At 45.6% G+C, this 27256-nt stretch overlaps 1 protein-coding gene across 3 annotated transcripts in view; it reads right to left on the bottom strand.

Annotated features, from left to right (window-relative positions):
* Positions 1 to 2169: 2169 nt before the first annotated feature.
* Positions 2170 to 27256, bottom strand: part of PLPPR1 (phospholipid phosphatase related 1) — a 110572-nt gene continuing 85485 nt past the window's right edge. For all 3 annotated transcript variants that reach the window (XM_081845501.1, XM_081845502.1, XM_081845503.1), the window contains 6 exons: positions 22937 to 23125; positions 18872 to 19004; positions 14012 to 14262; positions 8380 to 8556; positions 7464 to 7595; positions 2170 to 5322 (listed from right to left, as the gene is read on the bottom strand). In XM_081845501.1, coding sequence (XP_081701627.1) covers positions 5290 to 5322; positions 7464 to 7595; positions 8380 to 8556; positions 14012 to 14262; positions 18872 to 19004; positions 22937 to 23125 — 915 coding nt within the window. In that variant the 3' untranslated portion in view covers positions 2170 to 5289. The remainder of the gene's footprint in view (positions 5323 to 7463; positions 7596 to 8379; positions 8557 to 14011; positions 14263 to 18871; positions 19005 to 22936; positions 23126 to 27256) is intronic.

The following is a 27256-nucleotide window of genomic DNA, read 5'->3' as shown; positions in this document are numbered from 1 at the left end:
GGTTAGAGCTCAACGTCGAGCCTACCAAGTGGCAATGGCGACGGCGAAGAGGGCCTTCTTCACCGCCTCCATTGCATCTGCAGAAAACAGCAGCAGGAGACTTTTTCAGGTGGTTCGCAATCTATCAGAACCACCTGTACCAATGGGGCCTGGTAGGGACCCCAAGATCTCCTGCAATGCTTTTGCAAAGTTTTTTGCAGATAAAATCGCTCAGATTCAGAAGGAGGTAGACTCCACCGTGGGAGCAGGGCCAGGGCGGGAGAGTGCTAGAGTTCTGTCTGGTCCTGTTACATGGGATCAATTCCAATCTGTTACCTCCGAGGATGTGGACAGGCTGCTTGGACGAGTGAAACCGACCACCTGTCTCCTTGATCCTTGCCCATCCTGGCTGATAAAAGCGAGCCGGGAAGGGCTGGGCGATGGGCTTTGCGGGGTGGTGAACGCTTCCCTCCATGAGGGAGCCTTCCCAGACCCGCTGAAAGAGGCGGTCATTAAACCGCTTCTTAAAAAAACATCTTTAGACCCGGCCAATTTGGCCAACTATCGCCCAGTCTCAAATCTGCCATTCTTGGGCAAGGTGATTGAGCGGGTGGTTGCTGAACAACTCCAAGCACGCCTGGAGGAAACGGACCATTTGGATCCCTTCCAATCGGGATTCAGGCCTCACCATGGGACTGAAACTGCCTTGGTCGCGCTGGTTGATGATCTCCGGCGGGCTAGGGACAAAGGTGAGAGCTGTTTCCTAGTTCTGCTGGATCTCTCAGCGGCCTTTGACACCATCGACCATAACATCCTTCTGGACCGTCTAGAGGGGCTGGGAGCTGGGGGCACTGTTATACAGTGGTTCCGCTCCTTCCTCCTGGGCCGTGTCCAGAAGGTGGTGGTGGGGGATGAATGTTCAGACCCCTGGGCTCTCACTTGTGGGGTGCCTCAGGGTTCTGTCCTCTCCCCCATGCTTTTTAATATCTATATGAAGCCGCTGGGAGAGATCATCAGGGGGTTTGGACTGGGTGTTCATCAGTATGCAGATGACACCCAGCTCTACCTCTCCTTTAAATCAGAACCAGTGAAGGCGGTGAAGGTCCTGTGTGAGTGCCTGGAGGCGGTTGGAGGTTGGATGGCGGCTAACAGATTGAGGTTGAATCCTGACAAGACAGAAGTACTGTTTTTGGGGGACAGGAGGCGGGCAGGTGTGGAGGATTCCCTGGTCCTGAATGGGGTAACTGTGCCCCTGAAGGACCAGGTGCGCAGCCTGGGAGTCATTTTGGACTCACAGCTGTCCATGGAGGCGCAGATTAACTCTGTGTCCAGGGCAGCTGTCTACCAGCTCCACCTGGTACGCAGGCTAAGACCCTACCTCCCCGCGGACTGTCTCGCCAGAGTGGTGCATGCTCTAGTTATCTCACGCTTGGACTACTGCAATGCGCTCTACGTGGGGCTACCTTTGAAGGTGACCCGGAAACTGCAATTAATCCAGAATGCGGCAGCTAGACTGGTGACTGGGAGTGGCCGCCGGGACCACATAACACCGGTTCTGAGAGATCTGCATTGGCTCCCAGTACGTTTCCGAGCACAATTCAAAGTGTTGGTGCTGACCTTTAAAGCCCTAAACGGCCTCGGTCCTGTATACCTGAAGGAGCGTCTCCACCCCCATCGTTCAGCCCGGACACTGAGATCCAGCGCCGAGGGCCTTCTGGCGGTTCCCTCATTGCGAGAAGTGAGGTTACAGGGAACCAGACAGAGGGCCTTCTCGGTAGTGGCGCCCGCCCTGTGGAACGCCCTCCCATCAGATGTCAAAGAGATAAAGAATTACCTGACGTTCAGAAGACATCTTAAGGCAGCCCTGTTCAGGGATGTTTTTAATATGTAATGCTGTATTGTTTTTAATACTGATTGGGAGCCGCCCAGAGTGGCTGGGGAAACTCAGCCAGATGGGCGGGGTATAAATAATAAATTATTATTATTATTATTATTATTATTATTATACTAATAATACTAATAATAATCTCAAAGCAGTTAACAATGACGATGCTTGCAATGAGCTAGGAGATCCCAAGTCACTAGTGACCACATTCTGGAAAGCCATGTAATGTGACTGTACAACAAGGTACCCAATAAATATTTCCCTCCCGACTCCTAGAACAAATGACAAAGCCCTGATGCAAAGAGTTTTGTGATAAGGTGTTTTTTTTTCAATCTCTTTTGGAAAAAAAGTTTATACAAAAACCCAAGAACCAACATGGTAGACATTTCAGCAAAAGTACAGAAGAGAGGCTCCATTCCTCAAAGGAAACACTCTATTGGTTATCACCATGCTATAGAAAATAAATGAGATGCAGCAGGAAAGCCCTAGGACAAAAAAGACCGACCAGCAAACTGGCCCCTTTTGTATTCTTTTACTCTGTTAACAATAATACTGTGCAAAGTGGAAAACCAGTTTTGGATACAAATGCATCACGGTAGGACTAATGGAAGGTAGACATTGCCTGTTCTTACGATGACTAGGCAGGCACTTCTATGGGAAAGGCATGCCCAGATATATTAGGATATAAGAACTGGGTCACACACATTATTATAATTACCATGTACGAAGCAGCCAAGTTACACCTGGTAAGAGTTTTGAAGGCTCCCTCCCTACAAGCAAGGAAAGCTGCAGCCGCTGTGTGGCCGCCTTCACAGCCGTAGAGAAGTCAGTGGTTGGGCTTTTTGGCCTTCTGTTGTCATCTCCATTTATCTGGCCACAAATATTCCTGAATAGTGGGGAGGGGGGAGGAGCAGAGAAGATGAGCTGCAAGAGATAACAAGAGATGACAACGGGGGCATTCGGATGTGGGGGGATATTCATTGCATTAGGTTCCCTAATGCTAGAGCTTCTATCCGTTTTCTAATGTCTCTTTCCTACTGTTGCACTACGGAATGGTGGATTTTTGACCGGCGCGTCATGCCAAATTTCATTCAAAGCAGTGGCCGTGGTGTGACATGACAGCAAACGTCGTTGGACAACATCAACACTCCCTCATCCTTTTTGCATATGCCTGCTCTGGTTTCCCCGTGATTCACCTGTAAAAATGGCAGGAAAGAACTGCATACTGGTATACTACTCCAAATTTAATCATTTGACCCCCCCAAATTCCTGGGTTAGTGGGGTTGCAAGAGGATTTTTTCCCCCCTGGACATGGAAATGATCGCTAAACTTCCACTAGATTTCTGGAGTTGGCTTTTACTGTTGCGTGAAAGCTCACGTACCATGTGGAAACTAAAGATCAGGGAAATCTCGGGGAACCAGAATAAACTGCCAAGCGAAGGCAGCCATCGCTAGGAAGAAGCATGGCCACAAACTCTTCCTTCTCTTTAGGGCTTAAAGTCCCTCTAGCTTTTGTTACTCGTAGGCAGGAAGCTTCCAGAGGTCTGAACAGCCACAGCTGGGTTGCTACCCACATGGTTAAGTGCGACACGTTGCCAGGGTCCAATTCCCCACTCATGTCAACAGCACGAATGGTGTTACTTTATATTAGCACCAGTGGAACAGAGTCACAAATTTATTAGCCTAAGGCTCCTTTCTAGGTGGTTATATGATGTGCTAATGCAGCAATGAAACATTTACACTCCTCCTATTACAAAACACTAGGTGGAACCAGTGATGGCTTCAAACCTTTCAGACCAATTTTATTTTTTCAGGGGGAGGGGGCCCTTTGCGGTGCACCTTGTGGTGGGAAGAATTCCATGTGTGCCGAAGGGTCAGAGATATTTCGGTCCAAGGGTCAGTGCCACTCCCAAAGTTATCCATGTCTCTAAAATGCATGCAAATGCCACAAAGGAAGGATTACACACATTGTCTATTTCACAGCGAAGATGGACATTTGGTAGAACTCTGTGGTTGAATGAACATGTCTGTGAAGTTTCCTACATGAAGTTTTTATGCTCCTTAGGAGACAAGTCTTAAGAAGCATGTCTTTATATATCTAAAAAAAAAATATGCTCCAAGCTGGACTTAAGCATATTGTGTAGACCATTGTTCTTTGGCCTGCGACTGCAATAACACTTTAGGGTTTCGTTCCCAACTTGTGGCTCTATAAAAAAAAAATCTGTATAAAAACGCGAACAATATTGTGCTGGCTATTTGAATGTAGCCAGCACAATGGCCCTCTTAAACAAATTCACTAAGCTCTCAGTCCTGCAACATTCAGTCCTGCATGCTGGGGGTCTTAACATTTATCCATTGGCCATAAACTACCGTCACTTATTCCTGCAATCCATGGCAGTAATCTTTAAGACAATGCACAAGAGTGTGCATCTGGGCTTTCTCTATAATTTCCACGGTAACGGCTCCAAAGGCTGTGTTATTTTAATTTTTTTAATTTTAAGAGTCATTCGTCTGTGGGCTCCTGTGAGCAAGCCCTTGTTGGGAGCAGGCGCTGGGAAGACTACAGAAAAAAGCCACAAGGCAGTGTGTGGATTTCACATAAAGAGGACCCCGGGCCCAATGAAAGCAGTCTGGAGGAAGCTACCTGAAGATCTCACAATCGTGCATCAGCTGCATCAACTTCCTGAGGAAGTTCCATGGAGATGTATGGGAATCCTGAAACGCAGTTCGGAGTTCTTGTGCTCAACTCCCGTGCACATCCATGGGGCTTATTCAGGAAGAGTAAAACTTTGCAGCAGGCTAGTCCTCATGTTCTTACCATGCTGAATCAGGACTCAGAAAATACATATTTCTCATCATCAATAGCCTAAAGGTTTAGATCCCAGTCATGCTGTGGAAACTCTGGGGTTAACTTCATTCAAGCACCACAGAGTTGCACCAGCAATAACCAAAACTGTCCCCTTTCATTTACTGGAAGCATTTTCCCTGGTAACAAAATGTTAAAAGTGAATTAGTATTATAATTCTCATTTAATTTATTGTATATAAAACAAAACCGAAAAAGGTCTGTGTACAAATATCACAAAACATCAACAATTCCCAAAGATGTAGTGCCTCAGAACACATTTTAAAACAAGAAAAGGTCTCTCGCTTTTTTTTGTTTTAATTTTTGTTCCCCCCCTCCTCCCTTTTGTCTTAAATTCTGGCATAAATATATTAAAGCTGACCAAAAAGGTGGAAGGAGGGGGGATTCCAGGGTGAGCTACATCACTTCCTCATACAAAAATGTACAAAACATTAGCTTCTAACTAGACATAACATAATACTGGTCATCACAGTTTTGACAATTAGTATAACTGTGTGTCGTCGTGGGAGTATTGTGTACTGGAGGGCGATAAAAAATAGCTTCTTTTGCCATCTTTCAGATCAGGTTACTTCAGTCATAGAGGCAGAATGATTCTATGGGGAAAAAAGAGAAGGGACACAAAGCACAGAATACTTTTTAGTATAATACAATGCGGTCTGGATTGTCAAGACTCAAGTTAGGTAGCCGAAATAAATCGAAACCAATCCAAAAGATTATGCAGGATACAGAGGAACCTTGGTTCTCAAACGCCTTGGTACTCAAACACCTTGGATTCCAAACACCGAAAACCCGGAAGTAAGTGTTCCGGTTTTCGAACATTTTTCAGAAGCCAAATGTCCAATGTGGCTGTCAGCTATTGTTTCCGAGGTGCCAGCACCAATCAGAAGCTGCGCCTTGGTTTTCAAACATTTTGGAAGTCAAACAGACTTCCAGAACGGATTAAGCTTGGCACTTTTATTTCTGCTATTTATTTTGTGTTTTTGTTTTTGAGGCTTTTTCGGTTAATTTTTTTTTGTGACTGTGAGGAACCCAGTTCAGCTATTGATTGAATGATTGTGTGACTGTGGAAATGGATAACCCTAACTCTGGTAAGTAACTTCCAAAGGGTTGATCTAGCTCTCAGGCCAAAATGTACCCATATACAAATGTACTAAGCTACTCCTGGCTTAGACAGGACTGGATGAGATGGCTTGATGTGGTCTGAGGCAGCTTCCTAGGTTAAAGGGCAATCTAACTCTGGCTTCTGCCCTGGTGGGACTGAATGAGGCAGTGGGGCCATAGATGCACAGTGGTTGGAGTGGAAAGAAAAAAAAAGAAGACATAGATTTCGGTGGAAATCTGGTGCCAGCAGTCAAGCCCAAGCCCAGCAGTCAAGCCCAAGCTTGGTGGTCCAATAGATGCTGGACCGATTCCAGCACCCATTCAGCAGTTGGAAACAGGGTTTGAATTAACAGATTGATGCTAGGAGGAGGAGGAGTTTGGATTTGATATCCCGCTTTATCACTACCTGAAGAAGTCTCAAAGCGGCTAACATTCTCCTTTCCCTTCCTCTCCCACAACAAACACTCTGTGAGGTGAGTGGGGCTGAGAGGCTTCAGAGAAGTGTGACTAGCCCAAGGTCACCCAGCAGCTGCATGTGGAGGAGCGGAGACGCGAACCCGGTTCACCAGATTACGAGTCTACCGCTCTTAACCACTACACCATACTGGCTAACATTAATCTGTAGGTGGAGGCTGGCAAGGCCGGAAGGAGGGAAGCCACTGCTTAATCCACACAAACACTCAGCCAGTGGAAAGGGTTTTTTTTTATTGTTCTGCCCAAGGAGTAGGAAAGAAAGAGAGAGAGAGAGAGAGAGAGAGAGAGGGAGGGAAGGAAGGAAGGAAGGAAGGAAGGAAGGAAGGAAGGAAGGAAGGAAGGAAGGAAGGAAGGAAAAGTTCCAAGCTCGTATGTGTCTGTTCCCTCTCTGGAGGAACATAACAGGTATTGGCAGAAGGGAGTTGTGTATTGAGTCAAAGGATTTTATATCTGTATTATTATTGTCTGTATTTGCATTAGGGTAAAGTAACTGCCTTTTGGTTCCAGAGGGTACAGCTACTATTGGTTCATTTAAGCTGCTGTATTTGGATCCTCTGTCTTATTGGTTGCCTCCAAAAGGCAGGACTGTGATTGCCTGATATTGTTCCCTCCAAAATTGTATCCTTTCTAGCTGGTTCCCTGTCCCTATAAATGTAGCTCTCCCCTCCTCAAGTTTCAGTCTTGTTGCGTTAATAAAGAAGTGTTACTAGAGAACTGTCTCCAGCATATTATGTCAAGAGAGCTGAAATCACAAACCCCACGTCACAACAGGAGTCTGCCCCATTCTCCAGGATTTCACAACACAGAGAAGAATTTTGGAAAGATTTGGGAAAGATTGCTCCAATTAAAATGAAGGTATTGCCCAAACTATTTTTTACCTTTCAACATTTTAGCAATATTTTTAACACCAAAGATGTTAAAAACACAGCAGAAAACCACCCAACCAGTTTATCTGGAACAAAGAGAAGGTGCTAATGGTGATTTGTTTGGGGGGGGGGATGGGAGATGTAGGGGCTCAAATGCTACAAAGGAGCAAGTGAAAAGAAGAACTGATTTCCCCTAACATTATATGGCATTCTGTTTTGGAAGCAACAGGAGTCTGTCTCAGCTAACCAAACCTGAATGAATAAAAGGTTCAAGAGGGCAGAATAGACGGCACCTGTGCACTCAATGTCTCCAAAGGACTTTCCACTCTGGGAAACGCCATCAGGGGCATTCCTCGTTGCTCTTCGGGCTTTGATTTAGAAGGAGCTCCATGTGTTCCTTTGAAATTATGAACCACGCATATTCCCTGTGGGATGGGGGAGAAGAAGAGAACCCAGATCAGTACAGCAATCATGGAAGACCCTCAGTTAGCAGGACACAGTTGCTAAATGTCTTGTTTTGGAGTGACACTACTCTTCCTCATCCAGGCTGGTTTATAGTAGGGCCACCATGAGAGCCTTTTCCCAAGTTGGCTACTACCAGGAACTATGGCATTCCTGTAGCCTGCCTCTGTGGGACAGGTGTGTTTGTCTGCATCTTTAAATTATTTTTTTAAAAATGCTCTTTTGCTGCTTCCTCCCATCTCTTGTGAAAGGTAAGAATTATGAATCACAGCCTAAGGTTAAAGGCAAAGGACCCCTGGAGGGTTAAGTCCAGTCAAAGACGACTATGGGGTTGTGGCGCTCATCTTGCTTTAAGGCCAGGGAGCTGGCGTTTGTCCACAGACAGCTTTCCGGGTCATGTGGCCAGCATGGCTAAACCACTCCTGGTGCAATGGAACACTGTGACGGAAGCCAGAGCACACAGAAACACCGTTTACCTTCCTGCCACAGTGGTACCTATTTATCTACTTGCAGTGGCATGCTTTTGAACTGCTAGGTTGGCAGGAGCTGGGACAGAGCAACAGGAGTTCACTCCTTTGCGGGGATTCGAACTGCCGACCTTCCGATCGGCAAGCCCAAGAGGCTCAGTGATTTAGACCACAGGGCCACCTGTGTCCCTTGCAACCTAATGTAGGGGCACCATGACAGTGGGGCTTTTCCACTGTGGAAAGGATAGCAAAATAAATAAACCAGAACCATTTCACCTACCAGGAAAAGAGCGACCGCACTTCCCAAGATGAAGCCTGCAATGACGTCTGAACAGTGGTTTCGATACTCAGAAACTCGGTTGAGCCCAGTAAGGAAGGCAGCACATAGAGTCCCCAGGCACAAGACGGGCTTGGCGAGTCGACTGCTTTTCGTCTTAATTGTGCTCGTGATGTACATCTGAAACACAGTCAAACCAGATCGGCCTTAAGAGACCCGAGACAACTTGTATCAGATAGGGATAGGGATAGGGGAGAAACTGGATCTTGTTTGCATTTTGATGAGAACCTACCTCGTTTTCACTTCCCGATATGAAAGCCCTCTGCCCTTCAAAACCCGAGATGCCAAAATACACACAAAAACAGAGAATTGTGGTGCAGAAAGAAATATGTTGCTGGAAATGATATTAAAATGCATGACGGGAGGGAAAGCTGCTTGCAAAGATGTGCGGATTAGTGAAACAGGCGCTAAAATGCTGGCCAACTTGCTCAGGACTTTTTTTAAAAAAACCACAATTTTCATAGGAAAGTGTCCTGTTTCTCTGAACAGTGCAAGGAGAACTGATGGCTTGAGCAGCTAACGAACTCAAAGGTAGTCATACTGTCTGAGAGTGTTTTGTCCCTCGACTGTGTTTTTGCTCTCCTGCTCAGGGCTGTTTCACAACAGCTGAACTTACAAGGGCTCATTTGGATTCCCTCCATCTTTGCACCTTGCAAGAGGAAGCTGACCTCTTTAGCTCTCCTGAGCAGTACTTGCCTGCCTGCCTGCCTGTCTTCCCTCTGTAAGAGCCACCAAGGCTCTCGAGGCCTGAAGGTGGGACTTCTCAAACAAATCTATCACTTTTTCTAACACCCCCTCTGACGAAAAGTATTGTGGGACTTCTTACAAGTCCTGGTTGTTTAAAATGAAAGATTTAAGTGCCATTAAGAAGTATACCCTTTTCTTTGGCCTTACAGAATTAAATCCCAAATGAAAAAGGGTGTAAAAAGCTTATTAAAAATGCTTGAAATAAAAATCACGAATGGATGCAGAAATGTGGAGAACTGAATTTAAGATTGGGACGGGTGAGCAACAGGGAGAAACCAAAACAGATGATCCCCAAAACCCAGACAGAGAACTCTCTTGATATTCTATCTGTGCACAAAGTATGAAATGCAATAGTTGTGCCCCCACCCACAACAAAACATATACACACACCAGCCATGGGAAGCAGCCACTGCATTCAACCTCACAGGCTGGACTTTTAAAGTCTTTTTCTTTAAAGTCTTTTTCATACTGCATGATCTGAAACCGGGTGATGCTTCTTTTATTAGGTTAGCCAACTGTCACAGATACAATTTATTCCAAACACTGAACAGACACATTCAATGGCAGGGTTCACACAATGACTCCATGCAAAGCACCTCGGACATTACTGGGACCACTATTCCTGTGAAGGAGCGTAGCATATGAACGGCTTTATCTACAGAAAGCATCACAGTGATTTGAAAGCAATATAAAATGCCTTTAAAAAGCACTGGGTAGAATTAAACGTAGCACTAAGTGGGGAAGGAGGAGATTCACTACTTCACTGGGACTTTCCACCTCTCTCTTCCCCTTGTGCACCCCCAAACCTTTTTCTGGGTGTTCTTCCAAAGCAGAATTAGGGGTTGCAGGAGGAGGAGGAGAGGGGGGCAAAGTCCCATTGTACATGTGGCTCTCATTGTTCTGGCATTCGAAGAATGTTTTCTGGGGCAATCATATGGGCTTAATAAAACATGGCTACAATTATGCAAGCACTAATAAGTGCATTGTAACAGGCCTAGATAGCTCAGCTGGTTAGAGCGTGGTGCTGATGACATCAGGGTTGCAGGTTTGATCCCCATATGGGGCAGCTGCATTGCAGGGGGTTGGGCAAGATATGTGGGAATTTTCAGGGAGGCAGGAGAGGATATATTCTTTATTAATATCCTTCCTAACTTGCGCTAGCAAGTTATATAACTTAGCAGAGTTTTACATTCCCCTTTTAAACGCACAGCGAATAACTGGTTGTAGGCTTGTGTAAGCCTCTCACTATTAGCTTCCTGGTAAGTTCCCTTAAAGGAATAAACACACCACAATCTTGTGTAAAGTATATAAAAGAAGTTTACTCACACATTCAGTTCACAGTTGGATCCCTGAAGGCAGACTTAGTTACAAATATGTATATTTGGATCTACCCCATATGGGGGGGGGATAATCCCAGTGGCTGCAGACTCGCAGTCACTGCAGTTCACACAACAAAAGGAAGATGGAAAAGAGGGAGGAGGGCTGCGTGCCTTGTGCTTTTGTTACCTGCACAGGTAAGGTCATGCCCACCTCTAGTCACATGCAATAGGAGGTATGTCCCAGCCCAGGAGCAAACAGGAAATTCCGACTGGCTGGACCAAACATTCCCTTGCATGTCCACTCTAGCAAAACAAGGAATGTTGTATTTGACTGCTCCCAATGTATCACATCCCACAAGTTGACCCTCAGGGTCCCTTCCAATTCTAAAATTCTGATTCTAACATCACCAGTCTTCCCTACAGCTAGGTACGTACTCATCACTGATCCTACTCTCATCATGTAAGAGCCACCATTTTAATTTTATGTAATTTAGTAAATAACAGAAAATCTGAGTGCCTGCAAGAGTGCTTTCTCTCTCTCTGTCTCTTTTTCGAACAAACTCGGGAGACAATGGAAGTTTAATTACTGGGTGAGATGTTTCTTTGTGCTCAGAGCCATCCCTCCAACAAAACTTATAAAGCCACAGCAGATCATTTCCAACAGCACTGGTGGCAAAGAAAATAAATAAAGGAAAAAAGCAATTAGGAGACAAACACTAATTTGTGAGCGGGTAATTACAAGGGTGACAGAAGTAGGACGATACAGCAGTGCTAAAATAAAAGTGACAGGCAAAATCAGTGAACACAATGGAAACCTCTCCAGTGATTTATGCTTTCCAAAACACAGCTTGGCTTCTTGAAGACTCCACCTCCCAGAATAGCAGCGGGTCATTAGCAACAGATGCCTCCAAAGTGTCATACGTGAAACATAATGAGACACATGCAGAGGGCAGGGTTAGGCCCAAGTCTTTCCCTGGGGACACAGATTGCGAGAGGCAGAAGAAGAGAGATGCACAGCATCTCCTGTTGCTAAGCAGGAATATGAAAGTTGTTTTTTAGTTTGCTGAATTCTTCATCAGAACGAAAAGTTGGTATTACACAGCTATCCGAAGCTAGGCAGACCTTTGCACTAAGAAATAATTAACAGTATAGTCGTACCTTGGTTCTTGAACGCCTTGGTGCTTGTATGTTTTGGCTCCCAAAAGCCAAAAACCTGGAAGTAAGTGTTCCGGTTTTTGAACGTTTTTTGGAAGCCAAATGTCCGACGCAGCTTCCGCTTGACTGCAGGAAGCTCCTGCAGCCAATTGGAAGCCATGCCTTGGTTTTTGAATGGTTTCGGGAGTTGAACGACTTCCGGAACAGATTATGTTCAACAACCAAGGTATGACTGTACTGTAAATTCTGTGCCAATGGAGCAAATCTGCACATTTTACATAATTCTAGTCATAGGGTGATATTCAGTTATGGCATCCCACTTGACTTACGCTGGCACAAATGTGGTGCAATGGGTCAGTGTGTCTATCATAAGGAGTTTGATAGAGATAACAGAGGCGTATCTGTATTTATACTAGCGTATAATCATCATCATCATCATCATCATCGAATTTATATACTGCCCTATACCCGCAGGTCTCAGGGCGGTTCACAGAATAAAATCAAAATATAAAACCACAAAATGCATAATCAAAATAAAACCACCTCCCCTTGAAAATCTGTCTAGATTTTAAAAAGAAAGAAGGGAGAGATTCTACATTCCAACTCTGCAGTAGTTTTATTTTCTAATGGCTCAGTGAAAATGATCAGTTTCTCACATGCAATTCCTGCCATTCCTGGTGTGATAAGTGCTCTTTCCGCATCAAGGGGTCTATTCTTCTAGGGAATAAGGCGAACCAAGGACAATCTGTCTATTACTATGAAGAATGGCAAAAGGGAGGGATTCTTTTCTGGAAGGGATGAGAGTCATCACTAAGAGGGTCCAATGACAGTATATCTTCAATAGTGAGTATAGCATAATGATAGCCAAGCCACACGGTTTATGGACTGCAGCACACTAGGATGTAATGATAGAGACAATAACTTAGATGACTTTTTAAGAGTATTGTGTAAACTCGTGTAAGATAGGCTATTAGCAATGAGGGTCAAACAGAACATCCATTTCCCAAGGATGTATGCCGCCAGATTTCAGGTGCTGTGGATCAGCCATGTAAGGTGGACGGGCTTTTGCCTTAAAGATTTTCTAGCAACAACTAGCGGGACAGGTAGGGAGCAGAATGTGGACTAGGTGGAACCTTACCCTGATTCAGCAGGATGGCTTCATATGCTTGTATAATAAGCAGAATCATGCAGTGGAACTCTTCTTTGCTAGACTGTACCACTTCAGGCTGCAGAATGTGCATTGCAAAACAGGGAAAACTCCCGATTTACAAAAAACCCAGTCTATCAGAAGAAAGAATGTGGTCGCATAGCCTTCAAGTACAGTCCAGCAAAAAGCATGGCGTGATCCTTTGACTGTACATTTCAGTCTTAAGTAACAGGTAGGGCCAGGCAAGTTCTGGTTCTCAATATTGTGATATATCACCAGCTAAACATTGCAATCTACCCATCTATCATGATGCCTAAAATAAGAATGTTGTTGTCGTTTAGTCGTTTAGTCATGTCCGACTCTTCGTGACCCCATGAACCAGAGCACACCAGGCACTTCTGTCTTCCGCTGCCTCCCGCAGTTTGGTCAAACTCATGCTGGTAGCTTTGAGGACACTATCCAACCATCTTGTCCTCTGTCGTCTCCTTCTCCTTGTACCCGCCATCTTTCCCAACATCAGGGTCTTTTCCAGAGAGTCTTCTCTTCTCATGAGGTGGCCAAAGTATTAGAGTCTCAGCTTCAGAATTTGTCCTTCCGGTGAGCACTCAGGGCTGATTTCCTTAAGAATGGAGAGGTTTGATCTTCTTGCAGTCCATGGGACTCTCAAGAGTCTCCTCCAGCACCATAATTCAAAAGCATCAATTCTTCGGCGATCAGCCTTCTTGATGGTCCAGCTCTCACTTCCATACATCACTACTGGGAAAACCATAGCTTTAACTATACGGACCTTTGTTGGCAAGGTGATGTCTCTGCTTTTTAAGATGTTGTCTAGGTTTGCCATTGCTTTTCTCCCAAGAAGCAGGCGTCTTTTAATTTCATGGCTGCTGTCACCATCTGCAATGATCTTGGAGCCCAAGAAAGTAAAATCTCTCACTGCCTCCATTTCTTGTAAATGCACTGGCTGGATTCATGGTTTTCCCTGCATCATGATTTTTGCTTAGCGCGTGCACACACATCATGATTCGCAATATATTGCCAGGTAAAAAATTATGAAACAGGTATCCCAAAATGGACTTCAAACTGGTTTTGGATGATATAGTGACATATTTCCCAGCCCTAGAAACAGGACCTTTAAAGCATTCCTTAGTGAGAGAATGCAAGCGATAGAACATAAGAGATAAAACGCAGAAACTTGGTATGTACTTACTGTAGCATATAAGGCTGAATAAATGCTTAAAGCAGCATGTTTCGATGGAAAGGACCTCCTTGCCTTCTCAATCGCATCTTGGTCACCGGTGCAGACATTCCCATTGTTCACAAACTGGAGGTGAGCCCGGCAGTCACTCCCAGTGTAGTTGGGTTTACACACAGTCAGGAAATAGGGGGCCAAGTTCCCTGTCACCACCTGGCCAGCATTTACAAATATGTCGGTGGCGAAAAGGCCAAACGCAAACACTCCTGTGGGAAGAGAAAAACGAAAGCAAATAAGATTGGAATTACCTGTTGTGCTTAGTGGGACTCATTGCATGGAGAGAAATCTGCCCCAAGGTTTCCCCCAAAGCCAAGTCTTCCCTTATCCTGTCCTGCTCCTCAATTCCGGGATGCTCTAGTAATACAGGGATATGAAAAGCAAGTGGGAGTGACTGGCTCACGTGGGAATAACCATGGCAAAGCTTTTGGCAACCTGTGTTTCTGACTTCCCATGTTACCAGAGTGGGACCAAAGGGAAGCAGCCACTACCACATCTCTCCAGTTAAATGTCAGAGACTGGCTAGATGAGAAGGAGGGGTGGAAGCTGCCTGACCAAAAGCACCCCCCCCCCTCCTGGGAGAACACAGGGGGAGAGGATTTGGATCCTGGATCCTGGTGGTGGGTGTTAATATTTTCACCCCTCCCATTGACAGAATCTCCTGATCTGATGTTTTGAGAAAGGAGGGGGTGGAAACTGCTCTTCTACTTTTCCACTCCTGACTGACTGCCTGACTTTGTGTGTGGAGAGAGTCTTATCTATGTACAGTGATACCTCAGGGTTACATATGAGGAGATTTCACCCCTCCCATATCCAAGAATCTGCTGATGTTCTTTGCTGATTCTCCAGAGAGGAGGGGCGGCTTCTGCTCTCTACTTATTCCGCTCCAGCCTCACATCAAAGTGTCGGGGGGGGGGGGAGAGAGACTGAGTGTTAGAGAGAGATCGTGTGTATAGATAAGGTTGCTGCTAAGAGCAGCTGCAGACACTCAGTGCAGTTCAGCATTTTCGTTTAGACCTTATTTAGCTCTGTATATAGTTGTGTATTATAGTTGTAGATAGAATAAAGAAGATATTCTACAGAGCTGCTCTCCGAGTCTTTTATGCTCTGCTATACTCTGCTGTGCGACGACTGTCTTCTTGTGGAAGTGAATCCGGTGCTCACAACTCTAAGCTGTGAGTCCACAGCACTTTGGCCTGTTCCTGTGCAGAAGGTGGTCTCTGGAAGTGCTACCCAGCTCGCCTAGCCCAGTCGGGGCTGAGTGGATGAGTCCAGTTGGTGACACTGGCTCAAGGGCGGGGCTGACCACATACGCTTCAGGTTACATATGCTTCAGGTTACAGACGCCGCTAACCCAGAAATAGTACCTCGGGTTAAGAACTTTGCTTCAGGATGAGAACAGAAATCGTGCAGTGGTGGCACAGCAGCAGCAGGAGGTCCCATTAGCTAAAGTGGTGCTTCAGGTTAAGAACAGTTTCAGGTTAAGAACGGGCCTCTGGAATGAATTAAGTATGTCACCCGAGGTACCACTGTAGTGACTAGATGGCTGAGTGGGAGATGTAACACTCATGCAAGCCAGTAGTTCATTAGTTTGTAGTAGCGATTAGAAATAAAAGGAGTTATGCTTCATGGCTAGCTTCTGCGTTATTTATACTATGCATGAGTCTGGTGCTCACAATGCACAGTTGTGGGTCCAGTGCACTGGGACCTGCTTTCCAGGATTGGAAGGTCTCTGAAAGTGCTCCAGTCGCCTAGCTCAGTCGGGGCAGAACCAGTTATTGAGCCCAGTTGCTGACATTGGTTGAAAGGCGTACTGACAGTGGGAAACCGGCCACACCCCAGAGGAGGGGAAGAGATGGGAAGTGCTGGAGGCAGGGAGCTTGAGAGATAGTGAAGAGGCAGAAACAGGCAGGTGCCCTAACACAGAGCAGGGACAGGAATTAGACTAGGCAGTTCTACCACAGAGCCACTCTCATAGCTTGCAAGCCCCCCACTCCTAGAACGAGGCATTTATTGCATGCTGCTGAGCAGAGAGCCAGGCAGACACAGAGAGGGTCCCTTGAACCTCACCGTAGACAGATGGAAGGGCCTGACACAGAGGGCTAAGGAGTGAAGGGGGAGCTACAAGCCAGTCCGGGAAACTGCTTCATTAAGACAGAAGCAACCTTTAGACATCTCAGTGTGCCCATCTGTTCTGCTTTCCTTAATAAAGAAACTACAGTGGTACCTCGGGTTAAGTACTTAATTCATTCTGAAGGTCCGTTCTTAACCTGAAACTATTCTTAACCTGAAGCACCACTTTAGCTAATGGGACCTCCTGCTTCTGCCGCGCCACCGGAGCACGATTTCTGTTCTCATCCTGAAGCAAAGTTCTTAGCCTGAAGCACTATTTCTGGGTTAGCGGAGTCTGTAACCTGAAGCTTATGTAACCTGAAGCGTATGTAACCCGAGGTACCACTGTAAATGTAAGTTAGCCAAGTGTTTCACTCTCTTTTTCTGCTTTGTGAACAATCTGAGCTCTGAGTCTGCTCCCTGACATTAACAGGGAGACGGGACTTTCACACTTTTCCGACATTCCCAAGGACTCCAATTCATGTCTGTCCGTATCTCTGGGCAGGTAATATCGAGGATCCATATGCAGGAAATGGTTTTGGATGTATGCATCTAGCAATGACGGAATCACTGCAGAAGCTGGCACACATAGGCAAACTGCAAAAATGTTACAAAGGAAGTCAATCTAGGATTTAGAAACTCCAACCAACCCAGTGTTCCATGGGGGTGGGTGGGGGTGGAGAGGAAACGCTTAGGGACAAACGCTAATTAAAAACAAAGGCTGCTGAGAACCACCTAAATGATAGCCAAAAACAAGCATTTCAGCCTAAGCGCTTTTACCACTGGTCCTGCAGGCAATAATATTTGATTGGTTTATTGCAGAATGTGCTGGAGCAGCAGAATGGTGCTGAGGGCTGTCCTCTTGGTCTCTGTTAATGGCACATTATTACTCCATCAATACAACCCAGAGGCTTTCTAAAGTTCAAGGGTATTTTTTTTTTTAAAAAAAAAAAACTAAAGATACCTAGACTCTGTCCCCGCCCTGCCCCCAGCAGTCTCCCAGACAGTGCCTTAAATTCCAATAGGGGACTAAGAAATGTTTTAAGCAGTAGCAACTATGAGTGTGAGCTGGGAGGCAAGATGGCCTGAGTTCAAATCTCATCTGAACCATACACTTGCAAGAGGGCCTTACGTAAGCTGCCATTCCTGTAGTCTCAGTCTCCATCTGCAGTATGGGGATGATCAAGCTAGCCTATCCTACAGAGCTCTTTTAAGGATGACTGATGTAATGGGCGTGAATTACTCAGAATGGCTTGGATCAGCGGTTCCCAATTAGCTAATTACTGAGGACCCCCTATTTTTCAAAAGCCAAGCCAAGGACCCCCTACTTTTGAAAATTATGATAACTCTATGGTAGTTACCTCTGCAAAGCAATTTTCTGAACAAAATGTGGGGTAGCCCCTAATAAGCAAAGGATTTAATGTATACTAAAAACAGATATTACCGTGCAAAAATGGCAAAAAAAAAAAAAAGTTGTGGGGGAGGCAAAGGATGGGGCTGCAGATGCACTGGGTGCATTCTGCAGACCCCCAGGGGTCCCCGAACCCCTGATTGGGAACACTGGCTTAGATGTCTTAATATACATGCTAAATGCTGTTATTGGGCTTGGAAAATCCAGTTCTTATACAATTATTACATAGCAGGGATAGGGAACCCTTTTCAACCTGGGCACATTCCTTTTTGGGCAACCTGCCAAGGTGGGCAGAGCCAGAGGAAAAGTAGGCGGAGCAACACACGCAAATTTTACTACGCTTTTGCACACCCTTATTTCAAGTGGTCTGTGGGGAGAAATGTTTGGGAAACACTGAATTAGCACATTTGCCATTCACCTATGTCTGCTCTGCCAAAGACCACTTTACAAGCCCACTAAACTAGGATGAACTTTGATCTAATGATTATACTTACATTGTTCCAAATACACTTTGGCTCAGTTAAGATGTAATAACGCAGTCCAACAAATCACAGTTTAACAAATTGGAATTGATTTGCTCCCTCCTTGCCCCTGCCCACCTTTTGCACCCAGCTTCAGTATGGGTTGTTCAGCCACAGTTTCCTGAACTGGGAAACCATGGTTAAGGGCAACCTGCAAATCAATATATCAAGCCAGTTTCTTAAAGATGTGGGACAATATGTTGATTGAAAGTGACAGACCAAAATACTCTTCAACGGCAACAGAAGCTGGATCTCGCTTTTTAATACCAGTTTCTAAGCAATTAATCTTATTGGGTCTCTGGTGAGCAAATGACAGAGGATGTTTATTCACATCAGAATTCCCTGTGTTACTTGGAGCTAAGTGTTGCAAAGTTGTGGTATCAATATTAAATTAAACTTGGAAAGGAAGAAAAATGCCAGAGATGAAAATTAATAAAGCATCAGCAATACTATTTAGGTGGAAATTTGATAGATATTAGCATTGTTTCCCAGGAAACATTATGAGCAGCCGATTGGGATACACACAGGGGGCTGTATTATGCAGAGCAGAAAAGCAGTGGAATGTGATGCTGGCTGCAGAATTCAACAGCTTTTGCTTTGAGATGGAGAAAAGCAACTTCTAGCCTCATGGTTGGAAATATATACTCAAAAGGGTGGTGGCCAATGTTTGCTAAAATCTCAAAAGCTATGCGACTAAGATCTCCTGGGATATGGTTTCAACACCCTGCCTGTCACTTCAGTATTTTAATTTGCAAGGCACTGATCATGGCTTACCTATAAATCGAATAATTCTCCGAAGTAACGGATTCAGGTAACAGCATTCTCCTGTCAAAATGGTTTTCTCCTGGACAATCAGGCTTTCTCTGGTTGACTTGATGAAGTACATGGATATCTCTCCAATAAAAATCTGCGAACAGGAGGTGGGTAGGGACAGGTAAAAACCACAGAAGGGAAATATGGCAGTCATGGAAGCCAAGGCTGTTTATTACTGGAGTTCAAGGGTGAAATGACATGTTACCCAAACCTATTGCCAAAGCTGCATTTTCTTTGGATGTAAAGATCAGAACTCAGCTTCCACTTGACATGTAAAACAAACAAACCAATGGGCACCATCTACTTTAATTCCCCAAGACCTAATTTTCTCGTGGCCAGATCCTTAACCAAAATTGTTTTGACCATGGTCCTGTGTTTTCTGTGAAATTTCGCTACCTGATCCCAACAGGGCTGGTACCTGGTGTGGGGATATCTAGCACCATTGAAAGGGTTGGGTTTGACTTGGGAGACCGCTGGTTCCTGACTCCCAATCCTAAAGTTCTTTGTTCTTTTCTTCATTCTCCAGAGCACAGGGAACTGTTGGAGATTCTGCCTGTTAACTGTTAACATGAAGCTTTTCTCACTGGGCTTTCAATATCTGACTGACCACTGTCAACTTGGCAGGAGTATGGGAAGCGCATTAAAAGCAGGTCTATGGAGGAGCAACTTTGCTCAGGGAAAACAAGAGTATTTTTGCTGTTCTGAGGAGAAGGTTGGCTCCTTTCTCTATCCCTCAGTCCCAGCCTTGAAATTCTGAGGCTGATTTCCCCCTCCCCCTCTACTTAAGAGGAAGGGGGTCAGCAGACACTCAATCCCTTCAGATTAATCCACAAACCATGATCAACACACTTCTTTGGGCTTTTCCCAGCAAGACTGCTTCTGGTTTTGTGTATCCAAATCAAAGACTAATGGCTCTGCTTGCCTAAGAGGATTTGTTGTGGTGAATTCAATCTGCCCTTATTGGTAGCATGCTGCCAAACACTAGAATGGCGGTTCTCCGTCTCCTAAAGATAAGTGAGTGGCCAGCAGTTAGAACAGGGGTCAGCAAACTTTTTCAGCAGGGGGCTGGTCCACTGACCTTCAGACCTTGTGGGGGGCCGGACTATATTTTTTGGGGGGGAAATGAACGAATTCCTATGCCCCACAAATAACCCAGAGATGCACTTTACAGAGGGCACATTTTACTCATGTAAAAACACGCTGACTCCTGGACCGTCTGCGGACCGGATTGAGAAGGCAATTGGGCCACATCCAGCCCCCGGGCTTTAGATTGTCTACCTCTGAGTTAGAAGGATGTTGGTTTATCATTTTTATACCCCAAGCCTTCCTCCAAGGAGCTAATGAAGCGCATGAATGAAGATTTCTTCTCGGAGGCTGCAATCCTAGGCGTAAGTCCCACTGAACTCAGTGGAACATACTTCTGAATGTGTATGGATTTGTACTGCACATAACCTGTGGAATGCAGTGTGCTTCTGTGGGACGGTGAGGTCCCTTAACATTTTCTGGAGAGTCTGTGTGAGTGTTCCTTCTGCATACCCCTCAACCATCCTGATTTGAGTGGGGACATGCTGGAATGACCTGGCTTTTTTTGATTCAGCGCTCTGACGTGAGCCAACTGGCTTGTCCCAGAGCTCTGGACCAAAACTGAGCATCCCAAATGTGATCAGTGGTATGCTGGAGGGTATGCTAATCCAATGAACCCTTGTCTAGCAAGATGTTGTGGGTCTCCTTATGCGCATAAAAGACTGAAGGCTAAAAAGGATGAGGCATGGGAGACAAGTAAAGCACTTCCTGGTTTCTGTTCTTAATTTGATGCAGTCATTCAGTGGGGCAGGGCTAGGATACCTCAAGCCACAGAGCCCTCCCTGGCCCTGCTTTGTATCCTGAGTGCTTTTGTCTGGCTGGAATGTGCCCTCCAATTCTGATGCTTCCTCTTGCTTGCCTGCATAGTGAATAGAGAGATGTAGAAAAGGAGCCTACTGTGCAAAGGTTAAATTGACATTACATGCTCCGCCCACTTTTGCTTCTGGCTCCGCCCACCCACCAGTGGCATGTGACTCACAGATGGTTGTCCAGAAAGGAAACCAGCCCTAAAACTTTAAAAAAATGGGTTCCAGACCCTTGTAGAAGGGAAGGCTACAAATTTTATTGGAGGAGCAAGAAGAGAGGGGGAGGGGCAGGAAGTGCACAAGGCTTTCCATGCTTGCCATTTTACAGACAAAACTCTGCTTGCCTCTGGCTGTTTCCTCTCCTGCATTGATAAAAGGCACGTGGGATGGATAATGTTATTTTTGTTTTTTTAAAGCAGACAAAATGCCCGCACTGATCCTCTCTCTGCTCCCATGGCTTCGCTTGAATTTGGACCCTGCCGTTTGTGGCCTTGGGATTTGCAGGCAATTGCTCCAGAACTTAAGACACGTATGCACAAGGCTCCTTCCTGCACATGCTTCCCCCTTCATTTAGACCAGGATTTCCCAAACTTGGGTCTCCAGCTGTTTTTGGACTACAATTTCCATCATCCCTGACCACTGGTCCTGCTAGCTAGGGATGTGGGGAGTTGTAGCTGGAGACCCAAAGTTTGGGAAATCCTGATTTAGATGGAGGGAGTAGATCCCTGTGCAGAAATGTATTTAGTTCTGTACTGGGGGTGGGGGGAGCAGGGGACCCCTTGCATGCTGTGGGCATCATCATGACAACCCAGCTACTTAGATGCATACATACCTAATATATATGCATGCAATGTGGTGAGTGTGTTTCTGCAGCACCAACCCTACAATTCTATGATTCTATACGCCCATATACCCTAAACCAGATGGAGCCAACATGATGCTCTCCCAATGTTATTGGACCCCAGTTCCTACTGGCTCTAGACAGCATGGCCAATAGTCAGGAATGATGGGAGGTGGGGATTTAAGAGGATATGGAGGGCACAATGTTGGCTACCTGTCCCCTAAGTGGATGTATGTGGGGACTAACTGAGTGCTTTTAATATACCTCATCTAGGTTTGGTGCAAAAGCCTTTTTGTGAAAAGGCATCCTCTGCAAGTTCTGCTATGCGGCCACATTTGCAATGAGCTAATAGGAAAGGAAAGGAAAGGAATGTTTGAAGAGGCACCGGTGTAAACAAACCTTTTATCCAGCCATATTATGAACTTTGCTGGGCAAAATGCTGAGAGTGACTAAAGTGCATGGCAGGAGGATTAGAGCGAGAGGGAAACAGAAGAAAAAAGTCCAGCTTCCCTTATGTGAAGAAGTAGGGGGGAAGTCAGTTGTGGGGGTGGGTGAGGAGAGAAGACAAGACAAGTCTGCCTGTGGCAACTCATTTTGACCTGGTTTTTAATTAAGCTAGCGGCTGGTTCTGTTTGATTTTAGAGCACAAAAGAGCTTTGCACTGAAAAGAGTGTAATAAGAGCCCTTCCAGTGTTCTCGCTCCTTGAGAACGGCTTTCCTGGGTTTGTGGCAGGTTTAAAATGTTTTGTGGGAGAAGAATAGCTAAAACTGAAATCTGATGTGTGAAAAGAGCAGAGCCTTTCTCCAAACTCATTCAGCAGCTGGAAATTCTTATTAAAGCAACCTGCTTTGCATCTAGCAGTCCATTTAGACTCTCATGCACTCCGCAGTCTCTCTTGCTCTGTTTCATTCAAATCCAGTGTTCTATGAGTGACTTCAGTGTCAATAATTTACACCCTGGTGCTTTGCTCCAACCAAACATTTGCAATCATCTGTCAAATGAGATGCACACGGCTGTTGCCCTTGTTTAGGCATCACAGGGTACCGAGCTTTGTCTTAAACATGTAACTGAGTGCAGGTGATAAATGAGGGTAATTAATGACCATTGTGGATCGTATTAATTGGCCCAGCTTTAGCCTCTTCCCAGCCAAATCCCCATCAATTAGAATTGACTTGGTTCCAATTAGAATTAGACTTTGGTCAGAGTAGAGAACAAGCCCTCCCAGCCTTTTTTCTTTCCCTGCCACAAACCAGAACGAAAAAGTGATGGTTTCCAATTTTATAGGATCTACTTACAATTGCTGTTGGGGTCGCGGCCAGCACACAGTAGAGGACAAGAGGGGGTATGAAGCTTTCGTCCTCCGTTCCCGGGTAAGGTTTCATCAGGTCTCCATCTTGGCAAAAGAAGCCTTGGACGTGCACTTGGAAAGTGTCTGTGCACTCAAAGTAGTAGGCGAGCAGGACAGTCCCAGCCATAATGACGAGCTGAAAATACAGCATGGTAGTTACACAGAGACATTTAGCGGCTGCTCAGCGGTCGTGCCTCCGAGCTGCGCTCAAACAGCCGACCTCCATCATTGCCACAAATCCCGACGGCAAATTCCAACATCAGAGAGCGGGTGCTTCGAAAGAGTGTCTTCCACTCCGGGGAACATCTGTTACATAAATCTCTGCGTAACTCCCCCCAACCCTGGTTGAAAGTCTCTATTCAAAGCAGGGGGGCACACAGCGTGTGCCTCGCAAGAGGGCAGGAGCTTTGGCGCCCACTTTTGTCCCCAAAATAATTTTTTTAAAAAGGCACGTGGTGGTGGTCGCCGGCACTGATGGATCAAAGCAAATGGAACAGGGCAGACTTCGTGACAGCTAAAAGAAGCCAGGCTGGAGCTTCTCTTTAGTCCCCTGCAAAATAGATGCACAGATGCAGCTCCCACTCTGCTTCTCACCCTGATGCAAAAGAAAGCCAGACAAGATTTCCTGATGCAGCCAAGGAGGCAGTTTCAAACAGAGGAGGACTGGGGCTGTGTGTCACACCGAAGCATCCTTTGCTATCTTCTCCCCACCTCCTCTCTCTCCCCAGCTTTCATTTGCTCTCAGTATATTTCCATCTTCAGTGCCATATAACAGCCAGATTCATTCAGGTCCTCTGTGTGTAGGGCTAACAAGAGCAGAGGAGGGGAGGCATTTATCAGCCCAGGGTCTACATTCCTTTCTAGGCAACTTCCAAGGGGCCACATGCAAGTGGTAGGCAGGGCCAGAGGGAAAAGAGGAAGGAATGTGGATGTAACCTTTGTACAGTACGCTAGCTTTTACACACACACACACACACACACACACACACACACACACACCACTCTCTTTCTGTCATCCATTCAGGCAAGAAAGAGGCGTTATAAGAGATCAAGGACACATTCCAGTCCGACAAAACTACTTCAGGACAGGGCAAAGCAGGGCTGGTGACTAGGGAAGTCTAGGGAGGCTCCCAAAGACCAGGCAGAGAGGCCTGGAGGACTGCAACTGTCCCCCATGCCTGAGAACCTCCATCCCTGGCTAAGGAGGCTGGATTCTATCTTCTCACCCCATCACCAACACCTGCCCTGCCAGACCCCAGGCCTAATACCCATGCAGATCAAATGCCTCCATGCAGATCGAGGTGCTGTTAAAAGGTGCAGGAGGATGCCATGTCAAGCTGTTGCTGCTTTTCTCATCAACCGGCAGCAGAACTGCCTATCTTGAACCTATGTATCAAACAGCCAAATAATACAACTTTCTAGGGAATCTCAGTGCCTCTGAACAGCTTCAGGATCCCACAAAGTTCACCAAAGAGGGGCAAAGGCCTTCAGTCTGAGAAAGGGAGATTCCGTGGCCAGCTGCGCATCCATTTCAGATAATATGCTCATCAGCTCAGGAGCAGAAACTGATTCAAGGCTTTCTTTTGTTTCACTCTCTCTGTTAGCTAATATTCTTGCCACCACGTTTCCAAACTCATCTTTTTACTATCAGATCTACAAGCAGAAACTATACATTTTTGTTTCCTCAAGTGTAGGTTCTTTTTGCACAAACAGCTCCCCACATGAATGGGAGCGAGACGTTCCCCTGCCCCCGCCTGCAGGGAGGATCCTGCTCTTAAAAATCTAGTAAAACAAAAATGTAGGTAGGAACTGCACTGCCCTCTTGCGGAAGAAAATTTGAACACTCAGATGTTGCAGCCACAGACACCCCCAGCTATTACAAGCTATTGTAATCAATTGCAGTAAAGTTTAATGAAACTAGATAAAGCTAAAAGGTAGCAGCCTTTAAAATGGACCTAAGTTAAAAGTTAAGTATTTCAATTTTTGTTACAATTGGACATGGTAAAAATGCTTGTTGGAATTGTCTCTTCATTTTTAGAAGCAATAGAGACCTTCTTTCCCGGAAGCTCACAAAAGCACATTTCTGTACATTAGACTGCTATTGCTTAACATCATGTTTTGCTTTTACTTTATTTTGAAGGAATCTAAAATAGAACAAAATAAATGACTTCAAGCATGTGCAGGGATCTGTGGAGTTTTGCATAGAGGGACTTTGAGAACAGCCTGAACCAGGAGGAGACGTAGGACATGTTTCAAGGCACTTTAAAACATACATATTTTAAACACTCATTTTTTCCCCCAACAAAGAAATATTATGGCAATGCCTTTTAACATCAAGTTATGATGGTCATTTCCAGGAAAATTAACACTACTCAAAAAAATGTCCAAAATTCTTAAGAGAACATTTATCACAAAATCTACATCTACTTCTGGAGACGCACCTTCTCTCTCTCCCTCTGCAAGTTGACACAGTGAACAAACTCTTCATTAAGATGCTTTAATGATTTGTGCAAGTGCTGATTTAGGGGGAGGGAGAAAGACAAGGTGGACTCTTTCTGCCAAGAACCTTTGAGGTGAATGGATCTGTGCTGAGGTGGGTAGGGGTAGGCTTTCCCACCCAGCTGTTTTGGGGGATCCCTTCGACCACCTTCATGTTCATCCCAGAACCACAAATGTCACTCCCTCATGAAAAGGGAAGTTTTTTGGGGGAAAGGCCCTTCGAATTAAGCACAGCTGATCGCCAGTGTTTGCGTAGCTCAGTGCTCATAGTGTCACCTGCATGGCCAAAAGAACAAAAAAGCACCTGATGTCATTGTGATGTCAGATGATTGTAAGTGTTGTGTACTGAGGTCCTCACCCTGGGCCAACAGGCGGATACTGTAGTTAGTTTTCACTCAGGTCTGCATATGCAAATAAGGAATTGAAAGTGACGTTCAGTGATTGGATAGTTACAGAAAGTTGTTACTGTTGCTTTGTAGTTGAGCTCTATCTAAGCAGGTTGGTTGAACCCTTCATTTCAGTTCAGTTCTGGCCTGTGAATAAACAAAAGCTGTCTGAAGAATCGCTGTGTTGTCTGATATGTTCACCCACAACTTAACAGTAAGGTAAAGGTAAGGTAAAGGACCGCTGGGTGATTAAGTCCAGTCAAAGGTGACTGTAGGGCTGCAGCGCTCATCTCGCTTTCAGGCTGAGGGAGCCGGTGTTAGTCCACAGACAGATTTCCGGGTCATGTGGCCAGCATGACTAAACCGCTTCTGGCACAACGGAACACCATGACAGAAACCAGAGCGCATGGAAATGCCGTTTACCTTCCCGCCACAGCGGTACCTATTTATCTACTTTCTTTCGAACTGCTAGGTTGGCAGGAGCTGGGACAGAGCAACAGGAGCTCACCTTGTCGCAGGGATTCGAACCGCCAACCTTCTGATCACCAAGCCCAAGAGTCTCAGTGGTTTAGACTACAGCACCACCCGCCTCCCTCAGGTGATTGACAGATGGGCAGCCCCAACCCTGGGATGGGAGAGAGAAGAATCAGGCCTGTTGGCTGAGTCCAGTTCCCCACTGCTGCTCTAAAATGTATCTTCAGTGCTGTTATGCTACAGCCACGTTGCGGAGTTTATATTCCCTCCCCGGCTTTTCAAACGTGAAAGCAGAGTTTAAGTGCAGAGCATCAATCTAACCCTCGAGCTCCAGTTATCCATGTTTCTACTTAAACCTAAAGCAGATCTGATGAGGCTTAAGCAGCAGGGGGCATTAAGGTTTTGTTGCATCCCACCCCCATCACCAGACAAACAATACTGTTCGAAAAATGCCATTCTGTTTGCTGTGTACTTTTTCCCCCCTCCGCCAATTTCCCCAAGAAGGGCTAGGATTTCATTTAATCTTCTCCCCACGGCTGGCTTTATTATTCTGCATAGCAACCCAAAGTATTCCCTCAGCTGGGAAGGTGAAAGGTGGTGGCAACCGTGTGTCTACTCAGAAGTAAATTGGGGCCATATCCTGCTAAACAGTTCTGCTAGTGCAAGGTTTCTGTGAAGTGGAAGTTCCCACTCCCTTCTCCCCCTATGTGCCCCTGGCATACCCCAAAATTGGGTTGGGGGAACCCCCGGGACATATTTAGGGCAGAAGACACCGTAAGGAATATTCCATTGCACAGCTAAAAGCATGCCCTCCAACATTTCCTTGATGAAAATAGGGGTGTCCTGTTTAATAATAATAATAATATTCCACCCATATAACTGTGTTGCCCAGCCACTCAGGATAGCTT

The sequence above is a fragment of the Podarcis erhardii genome (genome assembly GCF_964252035.2).
Source record: "Podarcis erhardii genome assembly, chromosome: 17".
NCBI classification, from domain to species: domain Eukaryota; kingdom Metazoa; phylum Chordata; class Lepidosauria; order Squamata; family Lacertidae; genus Podarcis; species Podarcis erhardii.
Note: the sequence above shows the minus strand (reverse complement) of the source record. Positions and strands in the feature narration are given on the sequence as shown.